The sequence below is a fragment of the Pelodiscus sinensis genome, chromosome 2, assembly GCF_049634645.1.
Source record: "Pelodiscus sinensis isolate JC-2024 chromosome 2, ASM4963464v1, whole genome shotgun sequence".
In the NCBI taxonomy this organism is placed as follows: Eukaryota; Metazoa; Chordata; order Testudines; family Trionychidae; genus Pelodiscus; species Pelodiscus sinensis.
Window position 1 is genome coordinate 69953056 of NC_134712.1, and position 20493 is coordinate 69973548.

General features: G+C 42.7%; 1 protein-coding gene across 1 annotated transcript in view; it reads left to right on the forward strand.

The window, feature by feature from the left end:
* PRKDC (protein kinase, DNA-activated, catalytic subunit) overlaps positions 1–20493 on the forward strand; it is a 195881-nt gene that overhangs the window by 173734 nt on the left and 1654 nt on the right. The window contains exons 80-85 of the mRNA XM_006112163.3: positions 5552–5644; positions 12914–13003; positions 14859–14930; positions 15021–15222; positions 17102–17290; positions 18176–18315. Of these exons, the coding sequence (XP_006112225.2) occupies positions 5552–5644; positions 12914–13003; positions 14859–14930; positions 15021–15222; positions 17102–17290; positions 18176–18315 (786 nt within the window). The remainder of the gene's footprint in view (positions 1–5551; positions 5645–12913; positions 13004–14858; positions 14931–15020; positions 15223–17101; positions 17291–18175; positions 18316–20493) is intronic.

Here is a 20493-nt window from a genome sequence, read left to right on the forward strand (position 1 = left end):
CAATGAACAAAAGTCCGTTTTGCACCCAACTCAGGACCTCGAGTTCATAAGGGCTCGTTTGGACTCAGTTGCAAGCAGAGCCTTCCTACCCCTGCAAAGATTTCAAACCATTCAGGACCTCATCCATACCATTACTGGCAGCCCCACCACCTCACTTATAACCTGCCTGAAGTTGATGGGCCATATGGCCGCCACAACATACATGGTCAAATGCACTAGACTACACTTCCATGCCCTTCAATACTGGCTGACACTGTTTACAGCCACACCAGACATAACCTCTACAGACCAGTAGCGCCTCCACCCTTCGTTATACGATCGCTCCTGTGGTGGACCAGCCACAAAAATCTCCTATCAGGGGTATCTTTATCAGCAACAACCCCGCTACCAAATCACAACAAACGCTTCTTTGCTAGGATGGGGAGCCCACATGGGGCCTCTCTCAGCACAGGGCCAATGGTCTCCAGGAGAGATGCGTCTACATATAAACCTTTTAGAGTTACGTGCGATCTTCAATGCCTGCAAATGCTTCCACAAGCACATCCAGAACACCACGGTGAGGATACTCACGGACAACGTCATGGCCATGTATTATGTGAATCATCAGGGCGGGGCTCGCTCCTGTTTCCTATGCACAGAAGCTATCCGCTTCTGGAATTGGTGCATTTGCCACGGAGTAACACCTATGGTATCTTACTTACCTGGAGCCACAAATGTGACCGTAGACATCCTCAGCAGGCACTTGGATGTGAAGCACGAGTGGGAGATGCACGATGGAGTCCTATGCGAACTCTTCCGACGCTGGGGGACTCTTCGTGACCTCCCGCAACACGAAATGCCACAAGTACTGTTCCATGGCGGGATTTGGCCCTGCTTCCTTGGGGGATGCCTTTCTCATCAGCTGGCGCGGACTCCTCTTTTACGCCTTTCCTCCCATACCGCTGATCCCGAGAGTTCTTCAGAAAATGGGGGCGGACAGGGTGAGACTCATCCTCATAGCGCCGGACTGGCCGCATCAACATTGGCTCCCCTTCCTTCACCGTCTGTCCTCACGTGCACCAATTCACCTCCTGGTCCTTCCGAATCTCCTCACTCAGAACTGAGGACAGCTGAAATACCCCCAGATACGCACCCTGAACCTCACAGCATGGTTCTTAACTGGTTGAACCCATTCAAATCCCTTTGCTTGGCACCAGTTCAACGCATCCTCATACATAGACGGCAAACAACAAAGAACACTTACCTCCTATAAGTGGTGCAGATTTGCCTCCTGGTGTGTCGCCAAACACCACTGCCCGGAACTGGCTTCTATCCCTCTTGTGCTGGACTACATAATGTACCTAAAAGAGACAGGTCTTGTGTTAGCTTCCATCAGGGTGCACTTGGCAGCAATCTCAGCCTTTACATTGCTGGTGGACAGTGCCTCCATCTTCGCCCACCCCACTACAAAGAGATTCCTTAAGGGCCTCGCCAACATGAGCCCACCACGGGACCCAGTCCCACCAATATGGAACCTAGATATAGTCCTCAAGGCCTTAATGATGCCAAAGATGAACCTTTGGCAACTATACCCTTGCACCTCTTGACTATGAAAATGCTTTTCCTCCTTGCCATAACATCGGCACGCAGGATAGGAGAGCTTTCGGTCATGACGGCCACGCCACATTATACAATTTTTCGAAAAGATGGTGTTATACTAAGACTACACCCAAAGTTCATTCCAAAGATCGTATCCCGCTTACACGTCAATGAACCAGTAATTCTACCAGTATTTTATCCAAAGCCCCATTCCTCACCACGGGAAGTAGCCCTACACTCCCTAGATGCCAGAAGGGCCTTAGCCTTCTATATAGACCACACCAGACCCTTCAGACACACGGATCACTTGTTCATCTTCCTGGCACATAGATCAAAAGGACAGCTGATATCCTCCCAAAGGATATCTAATCTAACAACCTCCTGCATAGCAGAATCTTATGCAGCAAAGCACATATCCCTTCCCACCCAACCACATGCCCACTCCACCAGGGCCATGGCGGCTTTAATGGCCTTCCTTAAAGGGCTCTCCCTTAAAGACATTTGTAGGACGGCCACCTGGTAGTCACACGAGACCTTTGCTAAGCATTACTGCTTATCCCTGGGCACCCGTTTGGACGGGGCGGTGGCGACTGTGGTGCTCTCCACAGCGGATAAATAGGGACTCCTCCTTCCCTCCTTCTGTTCTGGCGACTACTGCTACGCAGTCACCCATAGTGGAGCACCTGCGGGGACATCCTCAAAGAAGAAAGCAAAGTTACTCACCTCAGTGTAGTAACTGTCGTTCTTTGAGATGATGTCCCCGCGGGTGCTCCGCTATCCTACCCTCCTCCCTGTTTTGGAGTCCGTTTTTAATTTGTATCTTTCAGACTCCAAGGCGATCTCAAGGAACTGGCGGGAGGCTGGACCATGCGTCAAGGAAAAGAGCACGAACGCCGCGAGCACCACGGCACATGCGCGGTCTGGACGGATACTGCTTTTGACAAGTCTCTGTCTGCATTGCTGGGGCAAGCCCAGTACCCATAGTGGAGCACCCGCAGGGACACCATCTCGAAGAACAACAGTTACTGCACTGAGGTGAGTAACTTTGCATTATACAGACTCAAGAGACTCCTGTACAACCCTAAACACCTTAGACTTGTACATTCTGGGGCCTGAGCAGAAGAAGTTTAAGTCCAAGTCGCCCATGTCAAAAATAATGTCAGTAATAGCGGCTTTCCTGAAGTGTTGAGTTCAGTTGTATCCATACCTTGATGACTAGCCAGTCAGGAGTCGTTCTGAACTCATGGTTCACCAGGACATTGCTCTCCTCCCTGGCACATGCCGATGGCTCAGTCTCCTGGTAAATGACAAAAAGTCATCGTTCATACTGGTGCAAAGAATCAGTTTCATTGGTGTGATGCTGGACTTAACCATGGCCAGAACATTGCTTCCCCAACAGAAGTTTGATGCTTTACTGGCTCTGATAAAGCAGTTATCTCTGTCATCTCTGACCACTGCCTGAGTTAGCTTAGGCCATGCACACTTCACCAGGCTCAACATGTGCCCACTCCAGGTATAGCTAGCGTCAGTGTATTCATCAGCTCAACACTCACTGGATTGGGTGGTGATAGTCCTGATGCATATCCTCGAGCCCCTAACATGGTGGACTGTGTGGGACAGTGTCATGTCCAGTGTGCCCTTTCGGCAGCTTCCGCATTCAAGGGAGGTGGTATCCAGTGCCTTAGACCCAGGCTACTCAACACGTGGCCCGTGGGTGGGATCCTTTGAACATGGCCTCCACTGGGAACACGCTCCATGATGGCAAGTCAATATAATGGTCTTCTGTTGATATGTGTTTTAGTAGTTAAATTCCTGGACTATCATTGCTCATTAAAAATGCTGTCATATGGGTGGAAATCGGATAATTATTAAATTTTATTAATATCAGCAGAACCGTCTTAAATGGGACCTGCACGTTGTGTAGTCTTGCCTTAGTCTTTGTATTCGTGCCCATCAGTGTGAAATAAGCTATTTTCATATATTTGGACATATATTTGCAAGTATATGCAACCACACCTAAGTTGAGTCTCTCAGCATGTGCTGTGAGTATCACTGTGGCCCCCAGGACTTCCAAAGTTGAGTAGCCCTTCCTTAGACCATGGCTCACCTGGGACCACTCTGGATGCAGGGGGAATGGTCCACGGAAGACAGCACTCTGCATATAAACATCATGTTCAAGGTGGTTCAAAATTTGTGCAAACTGTTTCTACCACACCTGTCAGGCAGAGTGGTCTGGGTCCTTATGGATAACACGTCCACCATGTTCTACATCAACAGATTGAGAGGAGCTTGCTCCACACCTCTCTGCAAGGAAGTGATTTGGCTGTTGGACTTTTGGAATATTTCAATTAGGATAATCTAGTTATTTACCAAATATTCCCCTTGACAAGCTTCTTGTACCCCCTGGGGGTATGTGTACCCCAGGTTGGGAACCCGTTTTGTAGGATTTTCCTTCCATGAAAGTCTATGCATTTTGCTTTGTAAGGCCTTAATCAGTCATTCAGCATCAAAATCAGTCTTCCTATGATATATGCTTATTGAGAAGAAGTTGTTCTTGGTATCTGTATGCTGACAACCCCTCCTGGGTGTTGTCTTTCCGGCAAAAGTTGTGATTAATTCCCTATCAAGGGGGGCGTACCACTAACTTCAGGGTTCATCAATCTGCCCCGTAGTCTGCGTCATTAGTGTGCTTTCACTTAGTTGATAATTATTTGGTGCTTCTGAGTCTCCGGCCCCTCCTCTGTCCATTTGAGCATGCAGTGGCCTTCACATTTCTTTCTCCTAAAACATTCTCTCTCTCATTCACACAAACAGTACATTTACAGAATTGCAGCATGGAACAAAGGGGTACTTCTAGTCACTCTAACAAAGTTACAAAGTCTTTCAACATTAAACTTCTATCTACTACAAGCCTTATCTAACACTAACATCACTATGTATTACAATATTCCATCCCTTCACTTTAACATGCTAACATCAAACAGAGCTGGAGCTAAGTTAAAAAAGCTGCCGGGCCTGTCTGAGACCTACATCTTGTATTTAAGTTTAATCCAAATCTTTTGCTATAACTTACATTTATTATAACTGACTTCTTAGTTACAAAATTCCAATTCCAGTGCTACAATATGACCAAAGAAGAGAGAGACATCTCTATGCTTTGGAAGTCAGGAGGAGGTGGCTTTCTGCCTGGAGAGAATGAAGCCCTTCCATAAGTCCACACAGCTTTTTGTGGCCTATGCTGACCACATGAAAGGTCTTCCAGTATCTTCACAGAGGATCTTCAAGTGGATCACCTCTGTGTTGCATTCTGCATGTCCTTAAACTCTTACCCACCTCTGCAGATACTGCTTGCAGTCACCTATGTTGAATGGAAATGAGCATGTACTTAAGAAAAGACAGTTAGCTGTTTCCGTAACTGGTGTTCCTTGAAATGTATTCCTCATGTCCATTCAACTCGCCACCCTCCTTTTCCTCTGTCAGAGTTTTCTGGCAAGAAGGAACTGAACGGGGGGAGGCAGGTTGGGGCATTCTATATAGTGCGGCATACACACACCACTCCAGGGGTCACTGGACCTGGTCCCCTACGGATACTGCTGAGGAAAAATCTTCTGGCCCTGGTGCATGTGGTAAGCACACATACGTATGTTGAATGGATATGAGCAACACATCTTGAAGGACTCCAGTTACAAAAATAGGTAACTGTCTTTTCTAAGGAAAGGTAAAATGAGGCACAGAATTTGAGACATGCCCAAGACTATGATTTTTATAGAATCAGGAACAAAATCCACAGTCAACTGGGATTGCTGCTTTCTATTTATATTGCTCCTCTTTTTCAATTAGGGTATGTCTACACAGCAAAGTTATTTTGAAATAACTTTCCTAGCATCTACACAAGCTAACTGCTATTTCAAAATTAATTCAAAATAGCGGAGGGCTTATTTCAAAATTGGTAACCATGATTTCTTTGTTTCAGATTAGGGCTGATTGAGTGGATGGAAAATACCTGTACCTTAAAAGATTTCCTTATGGAAAGCATGTCTGAAGAGGAAAAAGATGACTATCACAGGTGATGCTAGTTTTAACTGCCTATGTGAATAGAAATTACCATCACTGGGCTCTTTCTGACATTCTGTTTATCTAATGAAAAACTTAATGGGGTGTTTTGCTTTACAAATGTATTTGTAAGCTGGAAGTCTCTTTAGTGGTGCCTGACCTAAATTAGTAATTGACAGATGTTTAATTAGTACCATTGTACCTGCCATTCATATCCTCCACCCAGCTTGTTTAAACAGGGAATTTGTAATCTGTGACATTATTATCCCCATTTCCTTATCAACAGATGATTTTACAAGTCAAGGATTTTGATCTCTTGCTTTGAACAAACAGGATATGGACATAGGTCAGCAAGGATATATAACCACTTAGAAAACTGTGTGTTCAGCAATGAGTCAGAAATTGAGGATATTGCCTGTAACTACATGAAATACAAGTCTATCCAAGTTTAAAAGAAATGTTGTCTTTACATGCAGAGTGGATTTGGAAATTCTTATTTTCTATCTCTGGGCTGTTGGTTTTCAAAGGACAAATGTTTTTAGAATCTGATGAATTCTAATTTTTCTCTCTTATCTTTGTGAGGCTGTAGGAATTCAGGAATAATTAACCTGCTTTGTCCCCACTACAGTTTTGTTTAGATTTGTCTAACTATTGGCATGATTCATTTGCAAACTCTTGGTTTTGAGTCAGAGCTGTGGGATCAAGTCCAACACCGAGGCTACATCTAGACTACATTCCTCCTTTGACAGAAGAATGTAAACGAAGGACTTTGAAATTGCAAATGAAGCGCTGATTTACAAATCTTGCGCTTCCCTTTGCATAATCGCATCCAAGTGCTTTTTCAGAAGAGATATTTTCTAGGGGAAAAAAAAGCAGTCTGGACAGGGTTCTTTAGAAAAAAAACCAACCCTTTTTCAAAACAACCCTATAAACCTAATTTTTTCCAGGAATAAGTGTTCTTTCGAAAAAGGGTTGTTGTTTTTTCTGAAAGAACCCCGTCCAGACTGCCTTTTTTTTTTCCTACAAATATCTCTTCTGTAAAAGTGCTAGGATGTGATTATGCAAATGAAGCATGAGATTTGTAAATCAGCACTTTGTTTGCAATTTCGAAGTCCTTCATTTACATTCCTCTGTCAAAGGACGAATGTAGTCTAGACATAGCCCAGGGCTAACATTCAATTTGATACATCAATTGCGTTAATGGTTGTGTCCTTTAATTGAGGCATTAAACTGTGCTCCCTTCTATGTATCTTTTATTTGTACAAAACAGAGTTAACAATCCTTTGGCACTATCACAATAGAAATGAGAGCTGTGAAAAGATATTTTTTTCAGTTTCTCAAGTGAGTGGTGGAGTTATCCCGAGCATGTAAGAACTCTGTTTCCCTCAGGGGTAGAGAATCTGCGGCCCCTGGCTTGCCTGGATCCAGCCCCCAAGGCTTGGTGCTCCCCCTTGCCAGCATTGGGAAGCCCGCACGGGCACTCCAGTTATCCTACTGTGGGGCTGAAGCACACAAACTCTACTTGCCCAGGGTCATCTGCCCCGACCCAAAAGGTTCCCCACCCCTGGCCTACAAAGTCTCTGTATTACCAGCACCTTGCTCATTGCTTTGTGAGAGGTTTGTACCTTGACTAAGAAAAGTCATTGAAATCCTATTTTGAGTGGTGGGAAAGTTGTGGGGAGCAACCACAATGTGCAAGACAGAATTCTAACTTGTAGGGCAGGGATTCCCAAACTTTTTGACACGGGAACCAGTAAATCCATTCACGAGCTTTTGGAGGACCGGTAATATTCATCTTCATATTTGCATATTCATTAATCAAATGATGAATATTCAAATAAGTTGTTTCTGGTCCTCCCAAAGCCCCCAGTGCCAGCTTTAGCAAAGCTTTTGATATGGTCACCCACAATATTCTTGCCAGCAAGTTAAGGGAATATGGATGGGATAAACGGACTATACGACAGACAGAAAGCTGGCTAGATCAGGGTTTCTCAAACTTTTTACTTTAGTTGGAACCTGTTTTTTTCAGTACTGTTTTTTGCAGCCCAAAAATATAAACACATATTAAAAAAAGAATGAAAAATGAATAAATTTTTACTGTTTCACTCGGCTGCATCCTCCACCCGGCCCAGGCCAAGGCTTGGGGGACTTGGCGCCACACAAGCACTCCGGGAGGCGGGAGCAGGAGCAGACTGGGGGTAGGGTATCTGGCTAGGAGGGAGGATACAAGGAAGAGTAGGGTTGCCAGGTGTCCGGTTTTGTACCGGACAGTCTGGTATTTGAGGCTTCTATCCGTGAAACAAACTGAGAATATACCGGACATATAAAATGTCTAGTATTTTCTCATTAGGTAAATTTTATTATTATTAGGTGCATCAGTTTGTAGCTGCAAACTGCCTGGCTGGTAGATGTGCTCAGGCTGCGTGAGTGTGTCTACCAGCCAGACAGTTCACAACTATTCAAGGGGGCGTGTGTGGGGGGGCAATATGGAATCCCCGGGGCTGGACTCACTCGTGCTTCACTGGGACCGTGCGAGGGATAGGCAGCACCCTGAGATCTGCATGCGCCCGGGTCAGTCCCACTCCCCACCAGCCAATTCGCTCCCCCCCCGCTGCCCCTCCAGCCAGCCCCACTTCCCCCAACCCCCTCCCAGCTGGCTGGTTCTCCCCCACTTCACCTCCTGATCTCCCCGGCCAGCCCTGCTGCCCGTGTCCAGCCCTGCTTCCGGCAGCCGGTTCTCCCGCCCTCCTCCTCCTGATCTCCCCTGGCCAGCCACCTACCCTCGACCCTGCCCCGCCCCTCCCCCGGCCAGCCCTGCTTCCACCAGCTGGTCCCCCACTACCCCCATCCGGCACTGCTTCCGGAGGCCAATTTTCCCCTCCGCCTCCTCCCGACCTCCCCCGGCCAGCCCCACTGCCCCCAACTTCCCGCCGAGCCCTGCTTCCCGGTGGCTGGTTTCCCCCCCCTCCCTTCCTCCAGTCCTGCCCCACTCCCCTCCCAACCACCCCCCCTGCATCTGAGATCAAGTGTGTCCCGCATTTTTTTTTAAACTCACCTGGTAACCTTAGCTACGCCTCTGCCGGGAGCCAGGAACATCCAGCTGCAGACTCCGCCCAGCCCGGCCGAAGGCTTGGGGGACCCAGTGCCACACGGATATTCCAGGAGCCCAGAATACCCTGGTAGCCACGCTGAAGCCCGGTATTTTTTTGCCACGGCCCATAGTTTGGGAAACGCTGTTGTAGGGTGCAAGTACTTAGAAATGTATGTTAGCATCTTTGTGAAAACTGTTTTATAATTTAAAACATAAGCCTATTTTATTATTGTAAACACAGTTTATTAATTATTTCTACGCTTGGGTGAGATGAACAGCAGTATTGCCAAAGGAAATACTGATGAGAATTCCCACTGGCTAACCTTCAGTTTAAGGAAAGGGGGGGAAATAATTATATGAGGATTTGGAATGTCTTGTCTTTGCATCTTAATTTTTTTTCTATTTTAGTCCCATTTATGTGCGATCCAGTTTTCCCATTCCAGTCTATCTGGAAACAGTTCTTTGGAAACTCCACAGCTAATCAGATCCTCTTGTATGGCATATTCCAACCCTTCACTTCTAAATTTAGTACCCAGTTTGATCAACTTTTCACACACACAAACTATGCAGGCTTTGATTCCCTAAGGTTTTCTATAATTGGTACTACCCTTTATTCTTCCCCTACTTTATTCATCCAAACATGATCCATCCTTCAAACATTCATCTTAATGTTTTCATTTCCACTGTATTCCAGATCTGCTTCTGTTGCTTCAATGCCCCGTGTTTGGAGCTATTCAAAAGTGCAGCCCTAATTGCCATCTTACAAATCTTAAATTATTTTTCAATTTAATCGGTATTCTCCTATTATAGACCACTCTGCTCACTTCTTTCCATTTAGTCTATCCCTTTCCTATGTTGTTTATAAAGTTTGTGATTGAATTTATCTTCAGCCTGCATTACTGAATTTAAGTACTTGAACTTCTATAACTTTGGTAGTGGTTGGTCCCCCAGATTTAGTCTTATTTACCTTCTGCAAATACACATCAAATCTACAAGTCTCATTTATGCTTATTTTTATGCCATTTCTTTAAGTATACACAGTTCCCACTCTCTAAATCTTCTTGCACTCTCCCACAAGCACTACATCATCTGTACAAAAGATGCACTCAGGATGACACTCTTTGAATGTAGTTTGTCTATCAAGCACCAACGGTAATGCTAAGCCTTGATGTACCCCAACTCTTACTAAAATCTGTTAAGTTTCTTCAAAGAGCTTTCTAACTGGTAACAGGACACTTGTGCCTGACAAGTCTGATGCAGCCTTCAGTTATCTGTTTCATTCTCAGACAGATCTATATGAGAGATGACTGCTTTCAGAACATGGTCTTTAGCAGGGGTGGGCAATACTTTTTGAAGAGGGGCCACTTCACAAATTTCAGAAGTGGCCACAGGTCTTGGGTAGAAGGGGCAGAGCCTCAGGTTGAAGGGGGGGGGGGCACATTGAGAGCTACTCTACTGGGAGCTTTGCTTGGCCTGGGGTCCCTGTCCCCTGACTTCTAGCCACAGAAAGGAACCTGGAGCAGATGGGAGGGTGCTGGGGGCTAGCCTCCTCCCGGAGTTGTCTGGGGTTCAGGTTAGAATTCACATAACATGACTGGCAGCTCCTGACCCCACTGCTAACCTTTTGCCTGGCAGCCATCTGGCAGGCACAAAACCTTTGAATAGAAGCAGTTGAAAGGGCTCACGCTTCCCAGGCAGTGGGCCAGTAGAACCGAGAACTGTGAGCCCTTTCAATTACTTCTGTTTAAAGTACTTGCACCTGCCGGGTGACTGCCAGGCAACGCAGCCACCCAGCAAGCACAAGCCCTTTAAGTAGAGGCATTTGAAAGGGTTGCGCATCTCTGGCTCCCTAGCAATGCGCTATGAGCCCTTTTAACTACTTCTATTTAAAGGGCTCTCGTGTTCCCTGCGGTGGCCAGGTAACATGTTGCCTGACAGGTGTGGGGAAGGCACGAGCCCTTTAAATATAAGCAGTTAAAAGGGCTCGTAGCTTCAGTGCCACTAGCTCATTGCTAGGGAAGCAGAGACACAGGAGCCCTTTCAGTTGCTTCTATTTATAGGAGTTGTGCCTTCCCTGCAGCTGCTAGGCAAAGTGCAGGGAAGACATGAGCCCTTTTAACTGCTTCTATTTAAAGGGCTCGCATGTCTCTGACTCCCAGGCAATGCCCATGGGAATGGGGCCTGGAACTGCCTAATGGGCTGGATCAAAGCCCTAGGGGGCCGGATCCAGCTTGCTGAGAGGCTTTTGCTGACCCCCCCTGATCATAGCCTTCTCAAGGTCAATGAATACCATGTGGAGGGTTTTCCTCTTTGCTCTATAGTATATTGTTCCACAGGGAGTATTAATGCAAAGGTAACCTCCATTGCTGACTTGCCTGGCATGATTCCAATCTGATTGTCGCTGAATTGTATTTCTCTATAGTCTCTTCTTACTTTTCCCTATATCTTCATTGTGGGCATCATGGGTTTAATTCTGTAGTAGTTACCTAGCTCTTGTATGTCTCCTTTTTTCTTAGATGCTGGTACTAATATGCATTTTCTCCAGACCCAGACAGCATCTCATTCCTCGTAATAAAATTAAACAGTTGTGTCAATATGCCTGTTTGCCCCAGGTGCTTCCATACTTCTGCTGATATGCTGTTGGGATTGAGAGTTTTCTTTTTCATGTTCCTCAATGCTTGTGCAACAGCTTTTAGGACTTTTGCCTCTATGCCATGGATTGGTTTTATATACTACTTGATTCACTTGGAATCTCTTCATTCATGAGCCTTTCAAAGTACTTCCTTTACTGTTTATTAAACTAGTTCTGATAGACATATTTCCAATTCCATCTCTTAATTACTTTACTTTAAAATGAAGGAGGGTGAGAGAGAAATATATAGAAAGGCAAAGAAACACAGTAAGAGAACTAAAGATTTTGTTGAGATCAGCCTGGACATATATACTTGATTGAAGATTCTGTTTGAGAATAAAAAAAATAATTAAAGAATGTAACCTCAGAATATCTTTCAAATGCTAGGAAAGGAAGCATATGGATATATATGTTTAACAGCACAAATCACTTGATACTGCAGGAAGAAAAAAATGAAACTGTAGGAGTAATTTAAGCAGGCAAAATGTACTTAATATGAGTAGGAAATTTGTCAGAGCAGTTAAGTAGTACTTTTCTCCCTTATGAAACAGGATGATGGGACCTGCAGTAAACCACAGGTGGTCAGGACTTCAGCTTTAGATACTGTGTATGTAAAGACAGAACCTTCAATTGCATACAATGGCCCTAAGGGGCCAGTGTGGGTAGTTGATTCAGTAACGGTTGTAATTGCACTTCATAACCATCTGAGGATCTACAGGCCCTTACAAACATTAAATTAGGCATCTAAACACCTCTTTATGTCTGATATAGGAAAGTATTTACTCTTAACCTCATTTTTTATAGATTTGGAAAATTGATGCACAGAAGTGACTTAACTTGCCCAAGGTCAGATAGGAAGCCCCATCATAGGCCTTTGAATCTATTCTCATCTTTCTCATAGTACTGAGACAATGCCATCCACTGAACTATGGCACAATTTCCTACAGCAATTAAGTAGCCATCTAAAGGTCTCCTATTCAGATGTTGACTTGTCCTGATGCTACTTACCTTGTTACAATCTGTGACAAGCACATAGCAGCACAGCTGCAGGTTGTAGATAGCTATTTTATGCATATGAGAGAGTACGCAAATTTGAATCTTTCCATTGTTTCCTTTTTCTTTACGGTAGTGCAGATTCAGATACTGTATGATCCATGTTTAGAACAGCTTGGTAAAATTCCATTTGTTGCAAGTGAATAAAATATAATTTTGTTTTTTTCTCTATCACCAGTTAGCATTTGTAAAGGATGGTCAAATACATTTTGCATGAGTTACTAAATTTGCAAGATACTTCTTTCCATTTCTGATTTAGGATCAGTTCATGCGCTCTCTCACTTACTCCTCAAGTCCCTTCCTGTCCTACAAGAAAAACAGTTCAGCAAAAAGCACTGAGTCAAAGAGTCCTGTGGTTGTTGAAGGCCAGTCTCTAGTATTTAATTTGTATGAACTTGATTGCATAATATTTACATTTCAATCTGGTTTATTGTTTTATTACCTTTTGCTTTTTGCACATACAAAAGCATCATAGATAAATCACCACTTTTTAAATTTGTCCACAGTCTAAAAGGACCTCGTACCATGTACAGTGACTGGCTGTCCAAGATGGCAGGAAAGGAGCAAGGCGTTGCACGCTATAAGACTATGTACAAGTAAGTTTCACAGTTATGTAATTTTCAGGAACAGTTGGTAAGAAACATAGACAAATAATTTTTTACAGAATTTGCTAAATCACTTAAACCAAAATGTTCCAGGGAACTGTCGATTTTGATGAAATTCTGTCAGAAACCAGCTACAGTTGCAACAAGACCCTGCCTTGTTTCCTGCCAACTTTTCCATCTACCTTCTTAACAGCCCATCTAGTAGGCTGACCGGGAGCAGAGAGCCTGGAAGCTGAGAATCCCCAACTCCCACACATTCTGCCAGCTAGCCTGAAGCAAAGTTTCAGTGCAAATGGATGGAGAATAGTATCTGTTTCACAGAGAAGTTCCAAATGTTGGAATTGGTTTAAAGCTCCAGTTTGTAATCTAAACTTTCAAAATCCTACACAAGATGAAATAGACTGTTCTCTGGATCACCAGTGTGCTCCCAACCCCACACTCGGGGAGTCCATGCCACCCTGATACAGAGGCAGCAAGGGTGGTTTGTGTGTGTGTAGTCAATAGTATTAACCTATAAGGCCAGGTTTATTGGTTAATCACGAAGTCGACTACACAGTGATATCCCTAGCTTTAATACTGACCTTTATAGGTGATGAAAGGTAGGTTCTGAATTACTTGTTATAAACTATTGAAATTGATATGCTGCTTGAATAATTCCCTTCAGCTATTGCTTTTTAATTTATATTTTTATCCATTTTCTGTATGCTTGCTGAGGGATTTAAATTGCAGAGACACTAAAGAGACCGACAGAGGAGATTATCCAATTGGATTTTTAAGTTTCTGATTGTATTTCTGCATTAACTCTGAAGCTTGTCCCATCTATTTTATTTTATCCATTGTTTTCACTATTGAATTGGTAAAGCAAGAGATTTCACTCTGGAAATGGCTGCCTGGAAAATAGAAAAGACCTGTCTTTCTATGATCAGTCAATATTTTGTCATCTTTTCTCCTCTTTATATGAGGAAATGCTCCTTGTGATTGGTACAATTTCAGAGTTAGACAAAATGATAGTGCTTTGATATGAGAACACAGATTATGCTGGATTTATTAATAATAGGTAGGATTTATAATTAGTAAAATCACTTTTGGCTAAGTGAGCGTAAGAGAGATCAGACAGAATAAAGCAGATTACTAAGTAAAATAAAATAGAACACACAAACTAATCTAGATTCACTAAAACTGGTTACAAATTATAAATTTTCATCTTATATATTGTTCTAATAATTTCTGCACAGACTGGATGTCTTTCCAGTCTGGGTCAAGGCCTTTCTCCTGTTCATCCTTAGCTGTTTCCAGTAGTTATCTTGGGTGTTTTCCAGAGAAGAACTGGCAATCCCAGTTACCTCACACCCTATACTTAAATAGGCATAAAATGGGAATCCTTTTGTATTCAGTTTACTTTTTTTTTCTCATTTTGTGTGGAAATAGATGAGTCCCAGCATCAGGTGATGTGGCCATGTGTCTTGGTAGGAACAATCATAGCCCCTCTTCCCACGCTTCCATGAAAAATAAGTCTATTCACAGATCATTGTTCTGAGTATTGGGCCATTAAGTTCCTTGAGTATTATTAATGGTCCTCACTTAGCATGTCTACATTTAGTAATACAGGTTTATAATTCATATTTCTAACTTTAGATATATGTATACAAATGGGATAATCATATTCAGTTAAAAACTTTCCAGTGATATCTCACATGAAATATTTCACATAAAGCTTATTCCAGTTGTGTCTTATTTATAAGTGTATTTTCATAAAGCCTATGGAATGCTCCATGGCACTCTTTAATTATTCTATCTTCTAATTGGGCAGTTGTAATAACTAGTGCATTCTGTTGTTGACTTGCAGTAGAGCTAATCGTACAGAAACAGTCATGTCTTTCAGAAACAGGGAAAACTGTGTTCCAGGAGACCTTTTAAGGTAAGCATATGGTCAGTTACTGTGTGTGTTGTTTACAACAGCTGTATCAGTGTTTGTTTCACAAGATTTGATTCTCTTGTTTTTGTTAAGGAGAGCATTTGTTAAGATGAGTACAGCTCCTGAGGCCTTTCTGTCTTTGCGATCCCATTTTGCCAGCTCTCATGCACTGATGTGTATTAGCCATTGGATTCTTGGTATTGGAGACAGACATCTGTCCAATTTTATGATTAATATGGAAACAGGTGGCATGGTGGGAATAGATTTTGGACATGCATTTGGTTCAGCAACACAGGTATTTTTCCTCTAATCCTTTTCTGTTGACTACATTATTGGGTGTGTTGGGGGCTAGCAGTATCTTAAGTGATTGGTTGTCAATCAGTTATTTAAATTTTGTATTGAATTAAAATTATTTTGTGCTGAAATTTGATGATTTCTCATGCTATACCTCATAAGCTAAATAAATGATTCCTGTTATCATTAGAACAGAATCTTTTTCCAGATAATATCAGACAAACTAACAGTTTGATAAAATCTACAACAGTATGTGAGCAGTAAAGTATTTTGTAATATTGATATCAGGATTTGATGCTTTTTGAAAATGAGGCCTTCCTCACCCATGTGTTCAAACACAAATTATTGACAAATATTTATAGTCATATTTTTAACCCAAGAGCACTATGGTTTCAGTGGGCTCCATATTGCTTACAATTCAGTAAAAACAATGAGTAGTCCTGTGGCACCTAAGAGACTAATAAAAATATATAGACACACGAGCTTTAGTGGGTAAAACCTACTTCATGAGATGAGATGAGATGTAAATAATGGAAACCAAGAAATATATAACAGCAAAAGAAGGACCTGTCAATTGTAGGACCCGTGTTAATGAGGCTACTTAAATGGGTGGAATATGTTCCATTTATAGTTTTTGATGTGAAAATTTGAATGTTCAAGCAGGGGGGAGATTGGCTTTCTAATGTGTCAACCAGTTAATAACTTCATTCAAGCCCAGGGTAACAGTGTCAGACTGAAGTATAGTGATAGAAATGTAGCTGTGTTAGTCTGGTGTAGCTGAAACAAAATACAGGACTATGTAGCACTTTAAAGACTAACAAGATGGTTTATTAGGTGATGAGCTTTCATGGGCCAGACCCACTTCCTCAGATCAAATAGTGGAAGAAAATAGTCACAACCATATATACCAAAGGATACAATTTAAAAAAAGAGAACACATATGAAAAGGACAAATCAAATTTCAGAACAGAAGGGGGATGCGGGGGGGGGGGGGGGGGAGGTAAATGTCTATGAGCTAATGGTATTAGAGGTGGGGAAAGGTAAATGTGTGTGAATGTCACAGGGGTTGGCAATGGGGTTTGCTATGGGGGTAGATTCCTAAGTGAGTGTGTCTGAGGTGTCATGCATGCGTGCTGGAAAAGATTTGCTTAAGGCTAGGGGGTTGTCTGTAGCCGAGGACTGGCCTGTCTCCCAAAGCCTGTGAGAGTAAGGGATCATTTTCCAGAATAGGTTGTAGATTGTCAGTGATGTGCTAGAGCTGTTGGTGAATGACCAGTGGTGTTCTGTTGTTTTCCTTGTTGGGCTTGTCTTGAAGTAGTTAACTTCTGGATACTTCTCAGGCTCTGTCAATCTGTTTTCTCACTTCTCTAGGTGGGTATTTAAGTTTTAAAAATGCCTGATAAAGATCTTGTCGGTGTTTGTTTCTGTCTGTGGAGCAGATGGAGTCTGTGGAGCAAATACAGTTGTATCTTAAGGCTTGTCTGTAGACAATGGATCATGTGATATGCTCTGAATGGAAGCTAGAGGCATATAGGTAAGAATAGCAGCCAGTAGGTTTCTAGTACAGAGTGGTTTATGTGGCCATTATTTATTTGTACTGTACACAAGGAAGTGGCTCTCTTGTGTTGACAGGTCCAGGCCAGGTTTGATAGTGGGGTGGAAATTGTTGAAATCTCTATGGAAGTCTTCAAGGATCTCCTTCCAGTGGGTCCATATGATGACGTCATCAATAGAGGAAGGAGTACTAGGAGATGGGAGCTGATGATTCAATTCAGTAGCAAACAGTGTTTTAAGGCTCAGACCAAAGACTTTTCTTTGTAATCCTTCAGTCTGAAGGTTTCTTAATTCATGGGTTTCACTTTCTCCTCGTTCTTGTGTAGTTTCTGCAAGTGCCAGAGTTGATGCCTTTTCGTCTAACTCGCCAGTTCATTAATCTGATGTTGCCTCTGAAAGAATCTGGTCTCATCTATAGTGTGATGGTACATTCCCTAAGAGCTTACCGCACAGACCCAGACCTCCTGATCAGCACTATGGATGTGTTTGTAAAAGAACCCTCCTTAGACTGGCAGGTAGATTTTTTTCTTGTTCTTTCTTTTTGCCTTTCTATTCATGTACAAAGCCTAAAGTTGATTAGTTTTCTCTTTGTTACTTGATCATTTTTCATAAAAGAATAATTAAATCTTTCCTGATACTTTACATTTTCCTTTTATATTTATCAGCAGCTTTATTGAGCTGGGAAATAATCTTTTACAGAAACTGGCAGGAGCCAAGTTCTTGAAACATGTCACATAATACATCAATATATTTTATCAATATCTTTTATAGTTTTAAGAATGCCTGATGAAGATGGACTGGATAGAATGATAACTTTTATCCACTTATAATTTGTTATTTAGTTTCATTCCTGTGTTGAATGAGTGATCTTGAGATCTTCAAATTATTAGGGTGCAAGCATGAATCACCACAATGTAGTATAAACACAGTATTTTCAATTTGACAAACAGAGCAACGGCTTAGTTTCATGTACATGATGCCAGGCATTTCATACAAAGTGCTGTTTATGAAAATACTTCTTAAATGTGTTTCTGAAATAAAAATTTGAGTATAAATATTTTCAGATTACCTGTAAATTTACAGAATCTGCTTAGTTTGAGAGGCAGCAAAATTATGAGATTTCACTCAAGCAGATCTTAAGAAAATGTGTTTTCCTATGTTCAGATTAGCACTGTTCATCCACTCCATTGACTCTAGGCTGGAGCAGCCTTCCCTCTGTGGCAGGCCATGGGTGGGGGCTGCTCCCCAGGGAACTGGTTAACTATTACCTGCAAGGGGAATGCTCACCAGGTAACCAGTTATTAGTTCACATCCTTAGTGGCTGTGAGAATGTAGGAGAGGTTTAGCAGTTTATCTGTTCAATTTATGATAACTGAAGAAATATATTTTTCTTTCATTAGAATTTTGAATTGAAGCAGTTGAAAAAAGGGGGCACATGGTCTAAGGAGGTAAACACAGCTGAAATAAACTGGTATCCCTTGCAGAAAGTGAACTGTGCCAAAAGAAAGTTGGCAGGTTCCAATCCAGCAGTACTCACATGGTAAGACAGTCACTCTCTTGGATTTTCAAGTCCTTTAATATGAACCATTGCAATTGAAAGAGTCAGGGACTTGTTCCCTTCAGACTTAATGACAGAAATGGAAGACAGGGGGAGAAGTTTAATCATGTCACTGCTTGGCAGTTTTTGTGTTCAAAATTTGTTTGAATCGTGTTGCTACACAAGCTACCCTGTATCTCTAGAGTGCCCTTGTTCCAGATCAGTTTTCTTCTGTACTCTTGAGCATTTAGGATAGTTGCAGCATGTGGGGCCACACCATGTAATCCTGATTATTTCCTATCCCTCACAAGCTGTTCCCCTGTTACCTGGGGTTCTTTCAACCCAAACCTCTCGGTAACTTTTACTCTCTGCGAGGTGGTATCAGGAAATAATTCAGGGGAGACACAGTCGTCTGACTGATAGATGGATGGTACAAACAGGATAACACAAGAGTGCTTTCACTTAAAGCTAAACTTTACTTAGTCTCAAGCACTTACACACATCCGCAACTGGTTAGTAGAACACCTCCACCCTCAATAATTACTGAAGTTGAGTGAGCCTGCTCGAATGACACCAAGCAGGCTTCCCATGGCCAGTCTTCCGTCTGTCGGTGGGGATGAAGATGCGTCCAGATGTAAAGAGTCCTCAAGGCGTCCCTTCAAATGTTCCCAAAATTGTCCCCCCCCCCAACTCAAACTTTCCTTCCCTATTTATCCATTAGTATTACAATAACATGTCACTCAAAAACCTGTCACACAAGCAGTTTTTAAAGGTTAGGCAAGAGGTTTTCTTCTGATCATCACTTTCACCAGATGCATTTTTTCTTTTTCAGAGACTCGGGGGCCCTGACAGGTATATGTCTTGGGGCATTTAGACAAACTTCCTGTTTTCAGCAATTTCACTAGAGATTTGGGCCTCAGGAAGGATGCGGGGTCAAGCTGCCCTCTCTGTGGCACCCAAACTCCCCTTCTTCCCCCTCCCTGACTTGGTCATGCTGTGTAGGCCTATTTTGGGCCTGTTAGCTTGGTTGCTAAAGTTCAAACAGTAAGCAATAGTGGTTCAGGCACATTACTGCATTTGCCAAAATCTCCCCGTTCACCCCTTCATAAAGCTTTGGAGGTAGTGGTTGAATTTGAATGGACTGTATACAAACAGAGGTCTTGTATGGGAGACATACAAGTAAACTACAAGTTGAACCTCTCTAGGTTCAGCACATGCTGGTCCAGCAACATCCGTGATCTGGCATGATTTTAGTTAGCCAGATGTCCACTTATCAAGGGTATGGCCATGTTGCCCATGATCCTATAAAGTTTATTTCGTGCCACCAGTACTGGCTCTGTTCTGTGTGTTGTTTAGCTCTAATTTACCCCCACTGTCTTCTGAAAGCCCAATAAACAGTGGAAGTGTCAGGTCCCAAGGGTACCAGGCTAGAGGTTCAACCTATAGCTAGTTTTCAAAGAATTAGTTAAATTGCCTAGAAATTTAACAATAGCCTCCTGAGATGTAATCAGCTGAATTAGGATTGGTTGAAACTTGAAATAACAATATTTTAATGTTTAAAATTCAATTGAGCCCTTCTATTTAAAGATCATTTTGAATTGGTGCAATGAATGAAAAGCTTGTTTAAAAAATGGCTGATTAGGAAAGTGCAGTTGGTATCACCTAAGAGAACTGTGGCAGCTGAAGGTTTGATTTTCTTTAGATTGCTGAGTGTGACAGAATGAGCTGATTTCTGCTCTGGCCTCCATTGCTGAGGCAGTCTTTGCATAAAGTAACTGGATGCCTTTTTTTCAGACGAGCACAGGCCAGGTGAGGGAGGGAAGAAACAGTACAATACAAATAGCAGTTTGGTTGAGAGGCTTATAATAATTCTGGGTATAGCTGAACTGTGTCTGGGAATGAGCCTCTGAAACTAAGCCCAGAAACTTGTGGCTTCTAAGGTAGCTGTGTTGACAGTGCTTTAACATTGCCGCTTAGAATCTGGGGTACAAATGGCTTTAGGAGTCAAATTTGCATTCTCAAAACACTGTCTACTCATCTATTTTAGCACACTAGTGCAAGCGCCATTAATACAAATCTGTGGACTCAGTATAAGAAGCTGGCTCCCAGATGCAGACTTGACATTAAGATGAAGATGATCATAGTAAATGTTCACCAATGAGAGAACATGAAATCACTCGG